Here is a 24134-nt window from a genome sequence, read left to right as displayed (position 1 = left end):
TTATTTTTATTTTTTTGAGGACGATTAGCCCTGAGCTAACTACTGCCAGTTCTCCTCTTTTTGCCGAGGAAGACTGGCCCTGAGCTAACATCCGTACCCATCTTCCTCTACTTTATACGTGGGACACCTACCACAGCATGGCTTTTGCCAAGCGGTGCCATGTCCACACCCAGGATCCAAACCAGCGCAACGGGTGAACCCCGGGCCACCGAGAAGTGGAACATGCAAACTTAACTGCTGTGCCACCGGGCCGGCCCTCATTAGTTTTTATATTATTACAGACAGCACTGCTGGGAAGATTCTTGCCCATTTCTCTGGAACAATGTGCAGAAATTTTTCTAGACTAAATACTTAGGAGTGGAATTGCTGGATCACAGTGCATGCATAACTTTGACTTTGTTCAATAATACCAACTTACTAAAGACATTGTACCAATTTGAACTTCTACCACCAATGTGTGTTTCCACTGCTCAACATCCTTGTCAATGCTTGATCTTGTTATATTTTTAAATTCTTGCTGAACTGGTTGGGTGTAACATGGTATCAGCGTGGTTTTAATTATTATCGTTAATGAGATTTTAGTAACATTATAATAGCAATAATAATGTAGTTATGAATTCTCAAGGGAGAGTTTTTCATTTTCCACTCAGTGCCAAGGTACAGGACAGGAACTTTTCTTTGTAGCCCCAGTACATGGGATGGGTTTATTTCTAGTTCACTCTTTACACTGAGCGTGTAGACCTTTGGCGTATCAGCTCTACGTGGAGCGTGAGGGAAAGTGGGAAGTCTCCTGTGAGACTGCCAATCTCGAGTGGTCCCTGGAGTTGGTCTTCTGTAGGTACCAGTCTGTGGTATCTTCGCCAGTCTGTGGATATCAAAACTCAGTTCCGGCCGTTGTCCTCCAGATGAAAGTTAAGCCTCAATATCTGCTTACCTGACCAGGTTTCTGCTTTTGTAAAGGTTTTGGCCTCTGAGTATTTCTTACTTTCTTGTAGACTCAAAGCAGATTTCAAAATTTTCTTTTAAAAGTTCATGCAGAATTTATAGTTGATTTTTGTGTGAGCAGTCAGGCGACAATGGCTCCCATACTGCCTGAAATAGAGTCCTAATTCCTTGACTTTGAAATTGATTCCTTTTCCAACCCATAGTTACTTTTTTAAAAAGTTATTTTATTGAGGTCATAATAGTTTATAACATTGTGAAATTTCAGATGTACATTATTATTTGTTGGTCACCATATATATGTGCCCCTTTACCCCTTATGCCCACTGCCAACCCCCTTCTCCTCTGGTAACCACTAATCTGTTCTCTTTGTCCATGTGTTTGTCTATCTTACACATATGAGTGAAATCACGCAGTGTTTATCCTTCTCTGGCTTATTTTGCTTAACATAATACCCTCAAGGTCCGTCCATATTGTTGCAAATGGGACAATTTTGTCTTTTTTATGGCTGAGTAGTATTCCATTGTGTATATATACCACATCTTCTTTATCCATTTGTCAGTTGTTGAGCACTTATGTTGCTTCCACACCTTGGCTATTGTGAATAATGCTGCAGTCAACATAGGGGTGCATAAGTCTCTTTGAATTCCAACCTATAGTTACTTTTAAATGTTTTTCATGGGATTGGACCAGAGCAATCTGGTAATTTGATGAGTTGAAGGACACTTGTACCTCCTCAAACTGCCCTCCTTAGATTCATAAACTAGAAAATTCTCAGTGGAGATGGCTACCCCATCACTTGTTCAAGATTTTACAATACAGGGGCCAGCCTGGTGGCGCAGTGGTTAAGTGCGCACATTCTGCTTTGGCGGTCTGGGGTTCGCCGGTTCAGATCCCGGGTGCAGACATGGCACTGCTTGGCATGCCATGCTGTTGTAGGCGTCCCACAAATAAAGTGGAGGAAGATGGGCATGGATGTTAGCTCAGGGCCAGTCTTCCTCAGCAAAAAGAGGAGGATTGGCAGCAGTTAGCTCAGAGCTAATCTTCCTCAAAAAGAATAAAAAGATTTTACAATACAACAGAGTTGCCATTTGCTAATATTTGAGAATTTTTGTGTGTGTTTACCAAGGGTGAGGAGGAAAAGCCTGCGCAGGATGTTTCCCATTTATTCCTGTCTTATTTTTTCCCTTTGCAGTTCTTTTCTCAGCATTTCATTGAAGAGTGATAGTTCTAGAAGACATCAGCATTCATGCTCTAAAAATGCCCATGTCTTACTTTCCCGCTGCATCCTTAAGGATGAAAAAGATCCCATACCTGGTTTAATTTTGCTATACAGAATTTGAATATGACCTGACTACTATACATTTAGGATAACTTTCAAAGACCAATACCAACAAAACAATTACTGATAACTTTTGTGAGGGGATGCAAAATAGTGTGTTTGTATTTTTCTTTCTTTTTGGATAGGCTTCTTGTGAATACATTGATAAATTAAATACTTTATGTAAATCACCCAGGGCAGTGCCTGGGGTAGCGTCTGTTCACTAAATAGTAGGTCTTTCTTCCCCCTTACAAGCCGCAGACACTTGTGTTAGGGCTCACTGCTGTCTGCTTTGGCCAATAGGGTCATATAAAGTGGGGCTGCACAAAGCTGCTCTTGCATGATGAGAGGTTGGAGGACTCAACTGCTACTTCATTTCATTTACCTTTTACTTGGCTATTTCCTTCTTACCCTGGACCTGTATCTGCTCAGCAGGGAGCTGGAAAATTGCTCAGAAAGACACGGCTTTGGCAAAGTTCCCATAAAGGTGTATACTTCCTTCTACACTGGCCCATGGTTTCTGAGAATTGGCCTCATCCCTGCAAATGGGGACTTGACCAGCACCACCAGGCCCCTCCCTGCAGTCTTGCCTTGACCCTGGGGCTTACTGATGACTTGAGCCGCTGGAGGAAGGACAAAGGGAGCTTGTCACTGCGGGCTCCTGTCTTGACAAGTTGCAGCATCCTTGAAAGCAGCCAAGACATAAAAATGCTAAATGGTGTTTGCATCTGGAATTTCTGGGCTTTGAATTCTTGAACCAGAGGACTCTCAGTAAGAGAAACCAGGATGCACGTATAAATATCCATATCCACATTAGTCTCTTTGTTAGACTCTAGGTCAGCAGATCAAGACTGCCAACTATCAGGATGATTGTACTGGGAATAGAATGAGCCTGAATGCTATGTCCCTGGGAGCCGGGGGGAGCAGCAGATGTGGGATGTAGCAGGCACTGGAGGGAGGAGAATGTCTTCCTCTTTTAGTGGGCACTGAGTCACCCCCAGGCACATCCAGAGTTCAACTACATTATGTCTTAAAATGACTCTTGTGGGCTCTCCAGGGGATCTGATCAATATTTATAACATGACTTCCAAGGGAAAGTCAAATTAAAGTTACAAGCAGCTAATTTATAAATGCACTTGGGGGACACTGCCATCTGTAGGTGAGAGACAATTGGGCTTCCTTGTCATCACTGCCTTGAAATCCTGGCAGGGTTACAGCCACCCTGTGCCTCTCTTTGGGCAGGGGGCTGCATGTGGTATTTGTTGAATAACACTAGAAGCCTGTTGATCCAATATATTACCCCCACTTGCCTGTTCTACTACATGAAGTTTCCCTGTGAGGATCAGAGGGTTCCCACAGTAAGGAAGCCATTTGGGGAACCCTTTGTATAATTGGCTGTGTTAAGGCATTATGTAAATATGAGTGTGAATAAATGCCTTAGTTGATATGTATAGCAAAGATTACTCTGTTTTATGATCAATTTGGGATCCCTAGATAAGTTGTATGCTGCAGTTATTTTCAAATTCTCTTAATTGGTACCTGCAGTAAGAAATATATTTTGCATCACAATCCAGAACACACACACACATACACAAGTACGCACACAGTATGTCATCAAATCTAAGACTCCATTGGTTGTCAGAGGCACCATTATTTTAGGTACCGCTGAAAAAGAAAAAAGTGATGTCAATTAAATTACACCATTCCATTGATTATAAAGGTCATCGTGAGTTCAGAGAAATTAAAAGGTAAAAAAAAGTGCTTTTTAGAATCAATGAAATATATGTATATAATATACATGTATATTCTGAAACAAAAGTTTCATAAGCCATTCCTATGTATGGTGGGTTATAAATATTTACTGTTTTTTTCCTATTCTGATCTAATATATTTTATTAAAAATAAAGTTGGTCCCACTAAATTTGTTGAACAGCACACTAATGTGTTTTAAATCTGAGCCACAGTATTGTTTTGAAATAGGGAATTGGAGATGATGTGCTGAAATTGATTTCTTATGTTTTGGTCATTCATTTCATTCACATGTGAATTGATGGACTGCTGTTTAAGTCAGAACTCTTGATGACAAGTGACAAAAACCCATCTTGAATTAGCTTTGGCAAAAGGGAGATTTTATTGTTTTATGTAAGGGCAGGGGTATGCTGGTGGGCCTGAGGAATACTGGAACCAAGAGCTCAAATACTATGGGATCTGTCTTTCTCTCTTTTGTCTCTGCTTTTCTCTGATGATTTCATTCTCATGGATTAGCATTCTCTATGAGATTTAACCTTTGTCATTGGCAACTAAGGGGCTCATATCTTCCTTATTTTACCACCAGAGAAAAGTCCTCTGAAGGATCCAATTATCCCAGCTTGGTCCCTGTGGTCAGGGGATAAAATAAGGCCATCTTCATTAGAACCATCTGGGTGGTACGGGGAATGATGCAGTTCTCCAAAAGGAGGGGTCTTGTTTCACTTAGAAGAACACAGTAGATGTCCATTCCACCTAGAAAGGGGTAGCACCAGGCTTTGTGTGTTGAGGCTTAGCCTCTCCCAACAGGTAGCACAGGGTCTGCAGATTATCATTTTGAAAACTGGAATTGCCATCAGTTCAGTTCCACCTTCTTTTTTTCCCCAGAGCTTGAGTCTCCCAGTGAAGACAGTAATAACTGAGCATAGCCGGTGTGTGACTGTCAGTTCAAGGGCACTGAATGGAAAATGGATGCTTTCAAAATCAAAGAAAGAAGCTACACAGAAAAGAAACCATTCTACCTCCCATCACAGGCAGAGCTGGCTAAATACGTTGGGCATGAAAGGCTTCAAGTGAAGTCCAAGTTTTCATCCCTGGATACTGGTGTTCCATCCTGTCAGGGAATCAGAGAATGTTCCAGAAGGACAAAGCCTCAGGTTTCAGCTGAGCAGGCTGCAGCTTGTAACTTACAGATATTTTCACAATGTTCATTTAAGGGCTGTTTTCTGGAAGTGTCTTTCCTCACAGTCTCTTCTCTTCTTTCTCTCTCTCTCTCTCTGCTGTTTAGTCTACTGTATTAAAATATCGTTCTACAGCTGTGCAATTCAAGCTCGCTGCCTACCATTCTCAGTACACACTGCTGCAATTTTATTTTATTTTCGTAGTATCTATCTTTCCTGAATCCTGTTATTCTCAGTTTTGCCATGATGTGCCAGAATTTTGTAAATTATACCACTGGTTTACTGCCAAGAACGATGTACCAGTTGCAGCTTTATTTGGGCAGCTTTCTTTAATCTTAAATACAGTATCTGTTTCTGTAAGTACAGCCTTCACTAAGGGAGATGGGTGTCTCATTTTGACACTGGTGGAATAGCTCAAGAAGATCAGTAGTATGTAGACTAAAGTCTCAAAGGGAAGAACCCTTTTGAGGGCCGGTCGGTGGAGGGGCACTTTGTTAGTTTCACTAGGGCAGTAAGAGGAAACAGAACCCAACCGTATTCCCTGACAAGTTTGATGTCTAGCTGGGAAGACAGAACCTACACACACCTGAAATGACTTCTGAAAATCCAAAGCAATATAAGATAATTCTCATTGAGAAATGTGAACAGAGCATATTGACTTGAGAGGAATTTAAAGTAAAGGTTAGAAAAGACAAACTAGAGGAGCCAGGCTTTGAAATAGCTTTTAAAGCAGGGAAGGGACTGAGAGGAGGGGAAGGGCTTTTCAGGTTGGTTGCGCAAAGACATGAAGGCAGAAACAAGTAGTTGTGAAATTAACAGGATTAACTGTCAGAGAGTTCAATCCTTGTTTCTCTTGTAATTGATATTCACTTCATTCTCTGAGCTGAGAGTACAGTTATGAGCAAGGTAGCAAAGAGTTGCTGCCCTCCCCGGGTTTACATTCTAGTCCCTAGATGATACCTGCCTCATGGGGTTGCACTGAGGGCTTAAAGAGGCAATGGAAATGAAAGACTCTGGTCAAGTTTGGAGTGATGCACCCTGCTGATTGCTTAAAGCTAGTTGGAGGAGGAGGAGGGCCAGTTGATTTGCTTGACTACAATGATCCTGACTAGAGTTTGAAGATGAGAATGTTCTGAGGAAACATAACTTGAAAACATGTACTGCACTCTTCTCCCCACTACTGTCACTCCCTTTTACACATGAGCAAACTGAGGCTCAGGAAGGGAAAGTGGCTTCCCCAGTCCAGACCATACAGTTAGTGGAGGAGCTTAATCCCCAGGCTCTTTCAATTGCATCCTACCAGAGAGGATGGCCATGGGCAGTTGAGGAAACTCGGTCCCTGTATGCCCAACGTGTTTAGCCAGCTCTGCCTGTGATGGGAGGTAGAATGGTTTCTTTTCTGTGTAGCTTCTTTCTTTGATTTTGAAAGCCTCCATTTTCCATTCAGTGCCCTTGAACTGACAGTCACACACCGGCTATGCTCAGTTATTACTATCTTCACTGGGAGACTCAAGCTCTGGGGAAAAAAAGAAGGTGGAACTGAACTGATGGCAATTCCAGTTTTCAAAATGATAATCTGCAGACCCTGTGCTACCTGTTGGGAGAGGCTAGCCTCAACACACAAGGCCTGGTGCTACCCCTTTCTAGGTGGAATGGACATCTACTGTGTTCTTCTAAGTGAAACAAGACCCCTCCTTTTGGAGAACTGCATCATTCCCCATACCACCCAGATGGTTCTAATGAAGATGGCCTTATTTTATCCCCTGACCACAGGGACCTGCTTGGTGTTTCATGGGATAGAACATCCATGTCCTGAACAAATTAGGGGAAAGCAAAGGCTTCCACCACTGCCCCTAGAAACCTTTCTCAGGTAGTCAAATATCTTTATTTTGAGGGAAGAAACAGAATTAACTAGACAAGGCTATTACCTATGGGTTTTCAAAATATTCTAAATCTCTGATTTTCCAATTATTTTGCTGAAGACCCAAAGGAAGAAATATGTTCTACTGTGACCTATTTTTAGGGTGAATATATTATTGTCCAATCCAGACACTTTTAAGTGTGAAAGAGAGTGCTATTGATAATGCTGGGACAACAGACACAAAATGGGACTGTCTCATGCAAGCTGGGGACACCCTAACACACATACATCTATATAATTGAAACAAAAGTTGCAAAAGGTAGTTTATCTTTAATATGTGCAGTGAACTCTAACATTTTAAATTCTGTCTCACTACAAAACTACTAGTTATGACCAGTTAAAGTGCGTCCAGAGTTTGAAATATACTACTCTAGTTGATTGTTGGTACATGTGAGGTCCTTGGGATGGTGACGGAGAAGAGAAGAGAGCGGAGTATGGGGCCGGCCCCGTGGCCAAGTGGTTAAGTTCATGCACTCTGCTTTGGCGGCCCAGGGTTTCACTGATTCACATCCTGGGCACGGACATGGCGCTGCTCATCAGGCCATGTTGAGGCGGCGTCCCACATGCCACAACTAGAAGGACCCACAACTAAAGTATGCAACTATGTACTGGAGGGATTTGGGGAGAAAAAGCAGAAAAAAAAAAAAAAAGATTGGCAACAGTTGTTAGCTCAGCTGCCAATCTTTAAAAAAAAAAAAGCGGGGTATGGTGAGGCAAATGTTTGAGATGTACTGTAAATTTGTTCATCTGGACATTATGGTGAATATTCTGCCCCAAGAAAAACACTGGTAATAAACATTTCCTTCAATCTATTCCCCGTGGTTAGCAAAAAGTTTAGATCGATTTTTCTGGATCCCCTTGTTCCACTTGGAACAGGCGTCTTCTCTGTGTACTTTCCCTGCCTTTTCTTACCCTTGGGCTTTCATCTGTTAATCTGCCCCTGATTTAGAAAGGTAATCTTTCCAAGGAAGAGTGTCTCATTTATAGTTTCTGGCCTTCTGCGTACTTGTTCTGGGCCTGCGTCTTGGAGTTGAAGCTGATGCTCTTGAAAAGCTAAATTGTCTTCTCTGCTCCACTCCTTCAGACACACACATTTATACCCAGTTCCTGGACATCTCTCCTCTGTGTCAAAACTTTGCTGAAACATAACAGAGTAGGTCTTGCCTGTCAGTCAAACATGAGACTCCATCCTGGGCTTCTTCAATGGCTCCGCATGTATTAGGACTTCCTGGCTAAGAAGCCATTGCAACTTTACCCATGGAGGAGAGAAGGGTTACCATTCTAGCTTCTGTCTACCCTTCCTCAGGGTCCACAAAATTGTTTGAACACTCATATTTGTTAACAAGAGCCACAAAAACGTGAAAGACTCAGTAGTAATCCTTCACAGCAATAACATAACTTTCTGTAGGCTCCCATTTTGTAAAAATCTTTAGGTCGTGAAGCCATATAGGGAACCATATGGATTTTCCTGCCTCAAAAGATAAACTATGGTAATAGCTTGAGCCAGAAAGTCACTTTTTCCTAAAGCAAATTTTGTCATCTGATCATCTGAATTCATAGACTAAACTTGACAACAGTTTATTTTACTAGAGAGGATTGAGTATGTGGCTTTTCCTCGTGGTTATTAAATTGAATATATATATATATATGTTTTTCTAAATCATAAATTGTGTAAGATAGTGTAGACAGAGGAATTTAAAAACACACACAGAAAACTTTGATAGCACTGAGATTCCTGACTATGCTAATGCGTAAATTCTTGAAAAAGTATCAGGCCAGATATTAGTTTGTAACATTTTAATATTTCTACCAGAAGCTCATTTACATGCATAGCAGCTCAAGGTAGTAGAAGCCTAAAATATATACACACTGAATTAAATAGAAAATGTGATTATGAACTATCAAATGAGAAGCTTGTAAAACAAACCCAGAGTAGTAGTAATTATTTTATTTTAATATAGTATTTTTAAAAACATATACGTATGCAATATAACCTTTACAGCAATCCTATGAGGCATGACCAATTAGGGTATTTGAGTTTTAGGGATATTCAATGGTGTCTTAACTTGGTTCCCTAGAAGCAGAGCCTGTGACTTGTTAAGGGACTCCTCTGAGGAGAAACCTATAAGTGAGGGAGGAAAGCAAAAAAGAGCAAAGCAAGGATACAGTCTCAGGTAAAATCTAGCACCACAAGGTGCCCGAATCCTGCAGGGTTGCACCCCCATTACCACCCTGCCACTGGAGACAAGGAGTCTGACTTTATGTCCCTTCATTTCAACCAAACATCGGCTGCCTCCAAGGAAGGGGGACGAGCGAGTGAAGTGGCTCCTGTCAGCTGAGGACACTTCTCTGGAGAAGGGAGCAGCTGTGAGCAATTAGCAACCAAATACTCCCAGCAGCTGGGAGATGGGCACACCAGTCTGGGTAAAGGGGATCTGAGTAGGGATCAACAGCCTCTATTGCAGTGACCCAAGAGAAGGCTGAAAAACAAAGGCTGAGAAGTACATAAGGATCTTCTGACTCTAAGCTAGATGCCCTTTCTTCTTCCCTTCCTCCTCCTCCTCTGCTGCCCCCTCCTCTTCCATCTCTCCTCCTCCTCCTCTTGCTTTTGAAACAAATACTGGTTTATTATGTCAGAATTTTCATGGGTCTGGATCTGGTCATGGCTTAGCTGGCTCAATGTTTCTCATGAGGTTGCAATCAAGTTCTTCGCTTGACCTGAGGTTTCATCTGAAGGCTCGACTTGTGTGTGTATGTGTGTGTGTCAGGGAAGATCTTCTTCCAACCTTACGTGATTATTGGCAGGCTTTGGTGCCTCGCCACATGGGCCTCTCCACAGGACTCCCTCATGACTTGGCAGCTGGCTTGCTCCAGGATGAGTGATCTAAGAGAGATAGTGAGAGAGTGCCCAAGATGGAAACCACAGTCTTTTTATAACTTAACCTCAGAAGAGATATGGCATCCCTTCTGCTATATTCTATTCATTAGAAGCAAAGTCAGTAAGTCCATTCCACATTCAAAGGGGGGAGTTATACAAAAGCATGAATTCCAGGAGACAGGGACCACTGGGGGCCATCTTAGAGGCTGCATATCACAGTCCACCCTCTGGCACCCAATGATTAATGTGCTTTCCACATGCAAAATACACTTCCCTGTCCCAAGGTCCCTAAAAGTGTCATCCCATTATAGCATCAGCTCAAAATCTAGAATCTCACTATCTAAATCAGGTCCAGATGGGGATGAGGTTCATCAAATGTACTTCCTTAGCTGTAACTCATTGAATATAGTTCTTCTCTATGTGTAGACCCATAAAACTAAAGCAATAAGTTATCTGCTCCCCATGCACCTAACCTACGGTGGTGGAATAGGCATAATATAACTAATATAGAGATTTCTGTTAAAAATGGGGTTAAATGGGAGGCACAAATGAGTCACTGTTCCACAGAAATTCTGACATCTAGCTGGCTAACTTTTGGTTGTTCCTTGTTCAGGCCTCACAGTCTGGAAAGAATTCTTTATGGCTCTATACTCTACCCTCAGGGCTCTTAATTCCACCCTCTGAGCTTTCTTTCCTTTTTCATGAAAGATAACACCTATTTAGAGCTAAGCAGCTCTGTGAGCCTGCTTCCTGATAGTAGAATTCTGGGAGTTCAAAGGCCTCTCCTCATTCTATAATGTCTCTGTCCCCCTCAGTCATGCTGGTGATATTTCTGCATATGTAACTCATTAAGAACTTTGTGGGTTTCCTGTGAATCTTCTTGGAGTTCACTCTGAGTTAGACAAAAGCCACATGCACAAATTTTGTAGACATAACTCTTCTCTGTTGTTTGATTGAGAGGATCTGTGAGACACATCCTTAATCTCTTTAAAGGACCTTTTGTATGACTGAAGGTACTCTGAGGCACGACCTTGATTTAACAAAGGATCTGACAGTCATGTCCTTGGCTTCATCCTTAGACTGTGTTTTCCTGGCAGTGCCCTGAATTCAATCTTTGTTCAGAAGCCATTCAAATGTCCTTTTTCACTTTATTGCAGCTGCAGTGTAACTCCTTTGGCAAATCATTTGCTAACACTAAATCATATGGCTCCCACAAATAAATACCCTATGGCTTCCAATAGTGAAAAATACCTTTTTCTAAACATCCAAATCTCTCGTGTTGTCACAGTTCAAATTTATTTACTGAAGCTGTAGTGAGTAGGATAAAACCATTCCAGACATGTGAGCATAAGGGCACATGATTTATGCCTCATAAGAAACTTAAAGGCAGAATTTTTTCTTCTAATGTTTATTGACTACCAATCTGAATCATATGCCAGGTAAAGAAAGAAAATTAGACATGGTTCTCACCACTGAGCAATTTAGAGACATGATTTAGCTCCATAGAATTTTTTAAAAAAATTAAGGCTAGACCTATGCTGTCTAGTATGGTAGCTACCAGCCACATATGGCTATTTAAATTTAAATTAATTAAAATTAAATGAAATAAAAACATTCAGTTCCTCGGTTGTACTAGCTGTATTTCAAGTGTTTAATAACCCCATGTGGCTAGTGGCTACCCTGTTGGACAGCACAGATAGAGAACATTTCCATCATTGCCGAAAGTTTCATTGGACAGCAGTAATCCAGAAAAAAAACAAGAAGATCTAATAAAAATAAGTATCCTTTTTAAAAATATATTTGTCTCCCCTCTCCCATACTAAAAAGAGTCAAATATCAAAGAGATACTACATACTTTTTCAATAAATATTCTACCATGCTTCATAATACAGAATGCTGTAAAATCATAATTCTTAATGTTTTTTTGGATCACAGACCCTTATTCAAATCTACTGAAAATTAGTAACTTTTTCCCCAAGAAATTGTATTCATGTACCAAAAGTCATGTCCAATTGCATGGGGTTCATGGACTCCCCAAAACCCTTCCATTGATCCTCTATGAGGCCAGGGATTCAGGTTAAGAATCTACTACAAAGTGAGTTTCATGTTCCCATTGACTTTCAGTATAAAATTGATGCAGTTTACTATTAAATACGATGACTTCTGTTAATAATAAAATTATATTTAGAATAATGATGATGAGGGGAAAAACAAAAATTTCTTGCCAAATATTAAGAATGCAGAGCTGTCTTCAAAATAACTAAAAAATAAACCCAACCCTTTGAGCTAAAAATATAACACAGAACCAACAAATCTGTCAATTTGGATCATGTATCACAATAAAGAAATATATAGTTTTAGCAAATTGGCCACGTTTTCCATTAGTCTCAAATGCTTCCTCCCTGCCCCCTTACCCACCTTAAATGAGAAAACTTTTAAGGTGATGGAAGCATTCTACTAACCTTCTAAAATCTAAATTCCTGATGTCATTCTACTACATAAATAGATATTGCTTAAGAGTGAGTTTGGTGCCTCAATGATGTTATCTAACTAGACATTCAGAATGAGAGGGTGGGATTCAGAAAGACCCTTCTTTGAACTTTGGAAAAAAGGAGTGGCTATTTCTTTGAAAATCTGTTGAATTAGATGAAGTTTCTGCAAGGAGAGCAGAATTATAAATGGAATTGGCTCCAGGTATGGCTGAGGGACAGAATCCTCCATGGCACTGAGTTTCTGATTTCTGAGCCAATGTGAAATTTGTATTTGTGTGGAAGAAGCACTGAAGCATTCTTTCCAGAGAGTGGTAATCCAAACCATATGAGGACTGCTTAATAGTTGTCATACTAAAACCTCAGTTAACCGGAATTCTAAAGGGGTTGGCATTTTGTAAATAAAGAAGAGTTTGTTAGGAAACCTCCCTCTCTTCTCCACTCCCCCACCACCTCTCTCTCCCTTTTTCTTCCTTTCTTTCTTTTTAACCCTGTGGAAAATCTTCCCCCAGTATGTATGAATCTCCTTTGCTGCTTCAGTAAGCTTTAGTACGTACAATTTGCTAAACATAAGTTAGTCAGTCTTTGATCTTATTGTATCTTTCAGGATGTCCATATAGTAGACTGGTCATTTCTTTAATTAAAGTTGAGGTATGAATTTAGGGTGAATATAAACTGGAAATTTTCAGGGGGAGGTGGCAAATATCCATTTATTTTCTTTTCTCTTCTTTTATCTCCTATCAATAGAAGGCAGTAAATTTCCCATTCATTTGTGTATCAGTTTGGGTGGAACAAACTGCAAGTAACAAACAATGCTACTCACAGTGACTTAAATTGAAAGGACATTTATTGTTGTCCTAACAAGAAGCATGGAGGTAAGATATCTAAGCTTGATTTAGTAGCCCAGTAAGGTCATCACAGACCCTGAGTTCTTTTTATCCTTCCACTCTTCCATCCTCAACTGAAAATCTCTAGTCTTGAGACATCCTACCTCATGGTTGCAAAATGGCTGCTATAGCTTCAGTCATTCATCACTACACAATAGCTTCCAAAGCAGGAAGGGAGAAACAAGGGCAAAAGAGTCTTCTCCTTGTGTAGTTCTGTCTTTTATCGGGGAGAAAATCTTTCCTCTAAGCCCCGTCCCCCCAAAGCAGACTTCTTTTTATTGTCGTTGGCTAATACTGGGTTTCATGCCTACCCGTGGAACAATCATTGGCAGAGGGGAATTTCTGACTTAGAGTCACCATGGTCCATATCCTGGGGAAGGGCACATTGCTGCTGGACACAACTTGAGGTCTTTTAGCAAGAAGAAAGAGGAGAGCGGCTGCTGGGCAGGCAACTAGCAACTTTTGCTGCACATAGATTCTTCATCTTGCTTTTACAGGGCATGCTCTTCCTTGGCATGCTTGTTATTGGACTACTGAAGAGGCCATTTGCTCTTTGCCTATCAATGCAGGGGAAAGAGATAATTAGTGGGTTGGGATCTAAGTGGAGGTGGATGGACCAATATAAGTGAGCTGCTCATCAAGTTGTTAATCAAGGTAACCTCCGCCAGAATTCCAAATGGAGAGAATCTGAAATGTCTGCCTTGCAGGCTCTAATTTCAGTGAAAGCAGTAGTGAGAATGCCTGGCTTTGGGTTTGAGTGAGCTATCCAAAGAAACAAATGCGGAAGAGAAAGGCTGCTTTATTTACCTCTGCTAGGGAGAGTGCTACATTAGGGGTGGTCATGCGAACCATCTGTATGTCTCCTTTTGGCTCATTATAAAAACTTTTCTCATGGTGTAACCTGGAGGTTTCCTCTCTTCAGGCAAACATCTACCACTTTTCAGATGACACTTGAGTTGAGCTTGTGGTCTTACGTTGAACTTGTGGTTTAACAACACATTTAGTTTACCCCTCATATCCCTGGAGGCAACAAGCGGAGTCAAGGCTCATTGTAGGAGGTACGTGGGTGCAGGTGATGGGGAAAAGGGAGAAAACTCAAAACCCAGAGTATAGAAGCTCGGTTTCTGACAGTCAGCCCTGTGCTTGTTTGTATGGTGGTCCTTTTAGACGTGTAACAAGGCTTTGGGATGTGAGGACTTACAATAGTGTGGAATGAATAATAAATATTGGATACCACAATCCACCATTTTTAGTCTCTACCAGTAATTTAATATGTTTTTGTTAAAAATTTTAGAGTAATAATATGCTCAATGAAGAAAACTTGCAAAGCGTGGAAGAAAGGGGGGAATTTTCACCCATTAATTTCACTGCTCCAGCGCAGAGGCTTATGGGATGTTCTTCCAGCTGCCTTCCCCATTTCTTTCTTTTCTTCTTCCTTTCCTCTCCTCCTCTCTTCCTTTTTAAAATAACGAAGTATTTCAAATACAAGGGAAGTATTCACACTATAGATTCAACTGATATTAACCTATTTACACATTTGCTTCAGATCTTTTATTTTTGTAAGAAGTAAGGTGTCAACGGCCCCTGTGTGTGCGTTTCTGAGTTCCTTCTCCTTCCTCCCTGTCCAGAGGAAACCACTAGTATGACGTTGATGTGTATCTTCCAATTCATTCTAAGTTTACTGCATATCTATAGAAAACATGTAGTATTTTCTGCATTTTTAAATTGTATATAATTGATATCACACTCTATGTTACTTGCTTTTCTTCACTATACATTGTATGTTTGAGATTCTACCTTGTTTCATATAGATCGAGTTCGCTCGTTTGAACTTTTACAGCTTTCTGTGTGTGAATACACCCCCATTTACTTCTAGTACTGGTTTTATACAGTTGTTTTTACTAATGGCAGTGCTGCAATGAACATTCTAGAGCATGGCTACTTTTGCACTATGCAGGAGTTCCGTAGGCATATGTCTAGAAGTGGAATGGCTGATTTGAAGGGTGGTTTCTAATGTAGTGCAAAATTTCTCTCCAACTTATTTATACCAACTGTACTTGCACCAGCAGAACTTAAGAGTTCCTGTATCACAGCACCCTGGCCAGTTAAATTTTTGCCAATCTGTTGAGTGAATTGGTATCTTGTATTGTCCTGATTACTAGTGAGGTTGAAGATTCTTCCATATTAACATTTTGTGATATTTGCTTCAAGTTCATGTTATTTTTCTGTAAAGTACCTGTTTATGTTTGTCATTTTTTTCTGTAGGACTATTTTCTTTCTATGTCCTGGATAGTAATTCTGTATTATATACACTGCAAATATTTTCTCCCAGTCTGGGTGTTGTCTGTAAATTTTGTGTCTTTGATTGCACAGAAGTTTTACATTTTAGTGTAGTGAAGTGTAGCAGTATTCACCTATATGGGTTATGGTTTGTGAGTTTTGTTTAATAGCCTTTCCCTGCCTCATGATCATGTGGATATTCTGCATTTTTTCCCTCAAACTTTTGCTTTCAAATTTAGGTCTATAAACTATCTGGAAATAATTTTGTGGTATGGTGTGAGATAGGACTCAGTTTATTTTTCTTTATATGCACAGACAATTAATCTTAGAATGTTTATTGACCTTTTGTCCCCATAGATTAGTAATCCCACCTTATATTCCAAATTTGACATGTACAAGTGTCAATATTATGTTTATATATATATTCAGTTTCGTACTTCATCTTGTATATAGATTTCAGTATCTGCCTCTTTCCTTAGCTATATTTCATACACATTTCCCCATTCCAAACTTGAGTAGTGGCTATATAATAGTCTGTTGATATAAGATAATTTGTTTGCTCATTTCCCTATTGCCACATGTTTAACTTTCACTATAATAAACAGTATGTGATGAATGTGACTTAGAATGCTGTTGTACTGGTAAAGTAGGGCTGTGCACCCCAGGTGCACTTGTCTCTCCAGTAGATCTCAGTCCCTTCCCTTCTCTATGGAGAGTCCCCCCTTCATGAGTTGACACCTCTCAAGTTATTTCTCAACAAGCGAGTGTTGTTGTGATGGTCATGGAGATGCGTCAACTAGATCTTCCTTCAAGGAGGGACTGATTGTCTCAGCTGGAGGCAGTGCTGTTCTCAGACAGCCATCAGCTTTCAGCCCCTCCAGAGATTGCCTCAGGTGTTGGGAGTACTTCACCCAAGTTCACACATCCTTCCCAAGATGGGCCATATCCAATGGCTAGTTGAGGCAGAGATATAAAGGCCCAGCCATTTCAGCCCAACATGAGAGGCTGTCATAGGCTCACATCAAAGTTAAACTTCTCCCTCTGTCCAAACCCGCTTCCTTCTTATCCCTTTCCCAGGTGTTGATCCCTAATAAACATGCTGTGCACTAAATTCTATCTCCAAATCTACTTCCCAGTGAACCAAACTGTGACAGTTGTCTTCTTTGCTTAGAATCAGGAATAAACCCAGAGCCTCTCACTGCCTACATAGATTATATGCAGGCCAGGATGACTCGGGGGAAGAGGGAAGTGCTCTTAATAGAGACAGATCTCTTGACTCCCAGAAATGTGCCCTATCCCTAATTCTTAGGGAAATGCAAATCAAAACTCCAATGAGATATCACCTCACACCCATGGGTACTATTAAAAAGACAATAAATAACAAGGGTTGGAGAGGATGTGGAGAGGAGGAAACCCTCGTACACTGCTGGTGGGAATGCAAACTGGTGCAGCCACTATGGAAAACAGCATGGAGATTCCTCAAAAAACTAAAAATAGAACTACCATATGATCCAGCTATTCTGCTTCTGAGTATTTACCCAAAGAATATGAAAACAGTAATTCAAAAAGATACATGCACCCCTGAGTTCATTGTAGCATTATTCACAATAGCCAAGACTTGGAAACAACCTAAGTGCCCATTAACTGATAAATAGATAAAGAAGATGTGGGATATATATACAATGGAATACTACTCAGCCACAGAAAAGATGAAATTGTGCCATTTGTGACAACATGGATGGGACCTTGAGGGTATTATGCTAAGTGAAATAAGTCAGAGAGAGAAAGACAAATACCGTATGATTTCACTCATATGCGGAAGATAAGCAAACAAACAAACACATAGATATGAAGAACAGATTGGTGGTCACCAGAGGGTAAGGGGGTGAGAGGAGGGTGAAAGGGTAAAGGGGCACATATGTATGGTGACAGGTGGAAACTGGACTTCTGGTGGTGACCATGATGCAGTCTATACAGAAGCCAAAATACGGTGTACACCTGAAATTACACAATGTTATAAACTAATGTGACCTTAATAAAATAATAGAAGGGAAGGGAGGGAGGGAGGAAGGAAGGAAAAGAAAAGAAGGAAATGTGCCAAATGGAGTTGGAGAATCCAACAAGTCTTAGAGGAATTCCACTTGAACTCTGAATATGGAAAGAAACCGGGGTCAGCGTGGGAGGGGAGGGACAGTAGACTCTTAAACGTTTCCAATATATTCAAAATGTATTTTGGAAACTAAGCTTCTTTGAATTAGATGCATAATAAAGTTTATTTTCCATTATGAACGTAATACATGTTTATAGTAGAAAATTTAGAAGAGAAGGAAGAAGAAAAACATCCAATTATCAAAGTCTCTTTTATATGCAATGTTTATTTTGAATTTGATTGTTTTACTTTGTTATAAATCACACCATTTATATAATTTTGTTATAGCACATTTTTCACTTAATGTTATAAAAAGCTTTTTTTCCCTGCTATTGTATCTTGTTGTAAACATTTTTTTAATGGCTACATTATAACCAAGGAATGAACTACGGTTTATTTAACTATAATATCAACTATTTGGTCTGTTTATAGTCTTTTGCTATTATAAATGACACTGCAAAGAAAGCTTTGTGTAAGTTTTCTTTCTATATTTAATATTATTTCTTGGGGATAGTTTCCCGGAAGTGGAATGACTAGATCAAGGGGTTTGAACATAAGCTTTTGATTCATGTTGCTAGGTTGCTTTCCTGAAAGCTAATTCTGGTTTCCGTGCTCACTTTTTGATATGAAATAATGAACAGCTTGTGTAATTTTTTTACCTGTATCGGTGGCCAGAGACCAGGTGAAGAGACTGGAGCAAAGCTTCTCTAGTTGGGGGGTCCTTTCCAAATGGACATGGTTCGGCCTTCATCACCTCCCCTCTTTCAATTTCCACACTCAGCATCTCTCATCTGGAATACAAGTGGAGCAGGGACCATTACTCATTTGCTTATCCTGTACGGAGATTTGAATAACCTCTTACTAGAGAGTGTCCTTGTCTGTTATGGTTGCAGGTCCCTGTAGGTAAATGTGTGACTGGGTGGTGCTAACTCAACCGTCAGTGACCAGACTAGGAAATCTAGAGGGAAAGACCTCTAAATTCAAGATTACTGTTTTGAAGTTTGGGGTCTGGTACCACTTCAAAAATTAAAGATCTACTATTTACAGGAATTCAATATTTAATATTCTAAAAATGATTCAATTCTAACTTCCAAATGAGTTTAAAATTTAAAGTTAAATACAGACTTTTTCTCTGAGGCTGTGGTTTTCAAGGGTAGCAAGACTCATCAAGAAATTTTACTTTAGGGGGTCCGGCCCATGGCTGAGTGGTTAAGTTCGCGTGCTCCACTACGGTGGCCCAGGGTTTTGCCAGTTCAGATCCTGGGCGTGGACATGGCACTGTTCATCAGGCCATGTTGAGGCAGTGTCCCACATAGCATAACTAGAAGGACCTACAACTAGAATATACAACTATGTACTGGGGAGCTTTGGGGAGAAGAAAAAACAAGAATATTGGCAACAGACATTCGCTTAGGTGCCAATCTTTAAAAAAAAAAAAAAGAAATTTTACTTTAGCCATGCCTTGGTGAGAGGTTCTGAATAAACATCCAGATCTTGATTACTGTCCTCATTTCCCACAAATATACCAAAGCAGCTTTGTCTTTCTTCTGTCATTGAGATAAGACATTTGATTTGCCTCCTCATTCTTCACCCAAATTCATTTCACAAGATGGACTGATTTTCAGGTACCATAAACACCCAGTTCTACTGGGTTTTCTTGGACTGCCAGAGACACTATGGTCCATATATGAGTCACACGCTTTTTTTTTAATTAAAGTATAGTTGGCATGCAATATTGTATCATTTCAGGTGTACAACAGTGATTTGACATTTCTGTGCATTACAAAATGATCACCACAAGAAGTCTAGTAACCATGTGTCGCCATACAAAGTTATTACAAGATGATTGACTAAATTCCCTATGCTGTACGTTACATCCCTGTGATTTATTTTATAACTGGAAGTTCATACCTCTTAATCCCCTTCACCTATTTTACTCATCCCCCAGCTCCCTCCCCTCTGGCCACCACCAGTTTGTTCTTTGTATCTATGAGTCACACACATTTTACTGCATCTTCCCTGGCATGAGATTCGTATACATTGGCGTCTCCTCAGAGTGAAGTTGGCGTTCTCTCTGTCCGAGTCCAGAGTTTCAGTTGGCACGTGGTGATCCAAAACAGTTTGAGGCTTCTTTTGATTGACTCTGGCAATCTCAACCCAGCCAGGTTCACTCTGAGAGATGCCGTCCCTTCATGAATGGCCATAGAAGCTTTCCCTCTTGGCTCTGCGTTCTAATAGCCCCTCTTGCATGGACTATGGCAAAGCAATGCTTCGAAATATTCGTTCATATCATGTGGCTTTTCTTCCTGCAGTTTCTGTTCTTTTTTATTGTAGGATCTGGAGAGTCACCGCTAGAAGACGATGAAGTCGGGTATTCACACACTAGATATGAAGGTGAATGCTTTGCTTATGTGCTAATGAGGACCTGCTGATGCCAGGAGAACTTTCCTTTTTGCCCTGCAGAGCAGACTATAATAAAGTGACCAGACAATGCATTTAAGTTCTATTATCTCTCCAGAAAAAAATTAAAAATTAATATGCGTATGCTCCCATTAAGAAAAAATAAAGAACAATGAAAGAAAGAAAACAAAAAGCATCTGGAAATCCCTGAAGTGCTGTCCTTTAGCACCCCAGTGGTCATTTTATTCTCATAAGTTTCTTGACTGTCCTTACTTCTGCATAGCCAAGCTCTAGCTGATGAAAGTGAAAATCAAGCCATGAGTTCTGCCTGATTCATACATTACAGCCAGAATCGTCCAGAGTCAACTACCCAAGGTCAGATCTGGACCCAGTGCTGCTAATGTAGTGAGATGAATGGGGAATGAGAAAACTTGATTTTCATAAGCTCATTTCATTATGCTCTTTCTGAGTCTAGCTTGGCTCCTGAAATAATGAGTAAACTGTGTTGCCAAATGAAACTTTAATCTAATGGTAAAGAACTTCATCTCTACACATTTCCAGCAACCCATCCCCCCAGCAGGTATAAAAAGCCTAATCAAGGACCTTCTATTCAGGCTCAGGTAAGTATGTCCACAAATATTTCTACTGGGAAGGCATTTTTCTGAAGCTTAGGAAGCCCTGGGAAAAGTGAAGGTAAATTTAGATTATTTCTCTCCGAATCTGGTTCCTTTTACAGTGAAGGAATAATCTTTATAAAAATGGTTAATAAAGGTTCATTGTGGCACTTTGCCCAGTAAATTTGCCCGCATTCTGTCAAGACGACGCTGCCTTGCTCTGTTGTGATACATCGAAGTTCTAGGAGAATCAGGGAGTACTGGTCAGCCTTTGGTTGGACAGAGTCTTTCTGTCGTTTTCCACACAAGTGAATAGTCTTTCTAATATAATGACTGGTGCGTATGTCCAGGTGTGTTTTCTACCATATTGCACATTTGCTTATGACCTGTGAATGCACATACTCAGTCCTATCCACAGCTTCTATATTATTGTCTCAGAAATAACCAATCAAGCAAAGCACAAACTTATTAATTAGATGTTTGGGGTAAGGAGGTGTTCTGATTCCTAACACTTCTTAATGAATTGAGGGTTCTAAAACATTTTTAGGTTCTTTGAGTCCCTTGTTGAAAGATCTTCCTAAAACACACGTGTGCACATGTACACTAGGGGTTGTCGAGAGCTCTCAGATCATTTTTTCCCAGTGTCCATTCTTACCTCGCAGTGTCACACGTGTAGAAGGTAGACCAGATGGCCAAAATTTGTGCCTGCCCTAGAGCTTGCCCTGAATGTTTAAGAATAAATACTTGTTAGGAAATTGTTTTCATTTTCAATTTTTTCGTTTTAGAGGCAAACCATTGTTAACTGGGGGCTTAGCTCTAGATCCTCAGGCCCCTGCACAGTGTCTGGCACAGAGTATATACTCAATAAGTGTTTTCCAATTAAATTAAATTTAAGTAGAAGAAGAAAGTGAAATTTAACCAACATTTATTGTGTTCTCAGAATGAGGCAAACATTGCTTTTGAGTCTTTTACTTGGAATGCCATCACATCTTCACACTAATTGAGGGAAGGCATGCAGAGATATGTTGTTTTACCTAATTTACAGGTGAAAATAGGAAATTAGAGATTAGAGAGGGTTTAAGTGACTTATGCAGAGTCACACAGCTAGCGAACATTATATTACATTTGGGTCTGAAATCCGGATGTTTTAACTCAATGTCCAGAGTTCCCTTGTGGCTCCTTATGAGTCTGCTTCATGATGGAGCCTACCCCAGGAACCTCAGTTAACTGGAATGCTTACCACACTGGCCCAGGGGAATGGGAAACCTTTCCTGAATAATTGATTTAGATTTCTCCCTAAACAAACCCTGTCTTAATTGAGGCAGCATAAGAGCTTCCTTTCTCTAAATCTCTACGTTCAAAGTTTTGCTAATTCCCTTTAACTCATGGTGCTTGTATGCACTTCAAATTCAAGTCACTCACTCAATGTTTTAATTACTATCGCTGCAGGGCTGCCAGGCTGTCAAAATATCTTCCAAAGTTTTGTCTTGGAAAGTAATCTAAAAACATTCCATTTGCGAAAAAATGAAAACAAGGCTTTTTTCTACACGTTGACAACAGCACAGCTTTTGGATGTGCAGCCAGCACTGCTAGGAAGATTTGAAGACTCAGAATATGGGGCAACATCTGCTAATTGCCTGTTGGGTTGAAATATGTGAATTTGTGACGTGTGTATGCAGGTCATTCTTTAATGTACCTACTAGCCTTAAATATTTGGGTGCATTTGTGGAAAAGACAACAATAACGTGTGTGCTAAGAATTGCAGGTATCCTGCCTCGTATTAGTTTACTCTAAAATCGTGTGCCTCCTAAACTCATGCCAAAGTCCAGGAGCTGGAGGATGTGAGTGTTTTCACCACTTGAGTGAAAGACAAGTGAAGAATCGGACATTCTTCCAGTTTGTACATTAGTGGAATTGTGAGCAGGACCCAGAATGCAAAAAGGATTTGCCTTCAGCTGCAAGGGTTACAAGAGAAGACTACTCAGTTAACAGTCAGAAGAAGGAGTAAGGAGCTGGGCGTGGGTATGAGATGGGGAGTGGAGAGGAATAAAACAGAGTTTGAATCATACAACTTTAAAGATAGATGGGACTTTGAAAATATTTTAATCCCGTCCTGTCTCTTATAGATAAGGAATCTGGTTCCCTGAAAAATTTAGTGAATTGTGCGGGAGATGGAGATGGTAGTCAGAGTTAGAATGTGTGCTAGGCCTCTTGACTCTTTGCCCAATATTGTATCCACCATACTCCACTAGCTCACTATGTTTTCATCATCCCCCCTGCAGGGTCTCCTATATTCGCTCCCACCTCATCACCCTTCCCCCACCTCCCATAGGTATTTCATTTTGTCTCTCTGGAGCCCAATTCTCAGTCAAGGCTTCCACAGTTTGGCCTGTGAGATGGTGGGAAAAGAGGCGGTAAAGGGGGCCCCATTGGCAAGAGAAGACGAAGGCTAGAGATGGGCAAGTGCAGAACCATTGCAGTCTAGAAGGGGAACAGGGCAGGCAGGGAAACTAAGAGGAAGTGAGGCCGTGGGGAAGTTAGGGGGAAGGAGGGAAAGGATGATAAAGAGGTAAAGCGACAGTTTTTAAGAGATAACACCATGGAAGTCCTCTGGCAAACTATCAAAAGTGCTTCTTTGAGATTAAAAACACTAAGTGCATTTTGGAGTTTCTTTTAAGTGGTCTTTCCTATCACAGTTGGAAAAGAAAGGCAGAAAGAGAGAGGGCGAGAGAAATAGACCTCACTTAGTAGTCACAGAAGCCAGTACGTTCCAAATCTCAGTTTTATTTGAGTGGTCAGCATCTATGGATTTTTCCAGAATTCAGCTTAAGGACTTTTGATTATAGAAGAAATATCCACAGCTTGACAGTGAGAAACAAACATATCCCAAGGGCTTCTCATTTACCTGAGATCTTGAAATCTAGTTTCATGGCGTACCTGGAGCCATCACCATGGAAAGAACTAAACCATTTAAAATTGGTTCAGGAATTATTTTATACTTAGGAGAAATAATGGAGACATGTACGCATGCTGTTTTGTACTTTACTTCGGGGTCCAGATTTTTCTCATTTAAAAATGTTAGCACATACAGAGTCTATGTGTAAACCCCAGAGGAAGGAAACTTTGTTGAAGGAAAGTCTGTAGGCCTGGTGTAAGCTCCTGCAAATCTGTATCCACGTGGTCGAATTGAATCAGCTCTAGGCTAAGCCCTCAGGACATCACTTTTACCCAGAAAGTCCAGGGAATGCTGCTGGAGTCCTGTCTTTAGGACCCACTTGCAGCTGTCTGCAAAACATTACGTGATGAAAGATTAGCCAAAGGAGACA

The 24134-nt window shown here is 40.5% G+C and overlaps 1 protein-coding gene across 3 annotated transcripts in view; it reads left to right on the top strand.

The window, feature by feature from the left end:
- Positions 1–24134, top strand: part of SRPX (sushi repeat containing protein X-linked) — a 93521-nt gene that overhangs the window by 27696 nt on the left and 41691 nt on the right. For 2 of the 3 annotated variants that reach the window (XM_070257795.1, XM_005614064.4), the window contains one exon: positions 20129–20188. The exons of the other annotated variant lie outside the window; for it this stretch is intronic. In XM_070257795.1, coding sequence (XP_070113896.1) covers positions 20129–20188 — 60 coding nt within the window. The remainder of the gene's footprint in view (positions 1–20128; positions 20189–24134) is intronic. 3 annotated transcript variants of the gene reach the window in all.

This window comes from Equus caballus, chromosome X, assembly GCF_041296265.1.
Source record: "Equus caballus isolate H_3958 breed thoroughbred chromosome X, TB-T2T, whole genome shotgun sequence".
Lineage (NCBI taxonomy): Eukaryota > Metazoa > Chordata > Mammalia > Perissodactyla > Equidae > Equus > Equus caballus.
Note: the sequence above shows the minus strand (reverse complement) of the source record. Positions and strands in the feature narration are given on the sequence as shown.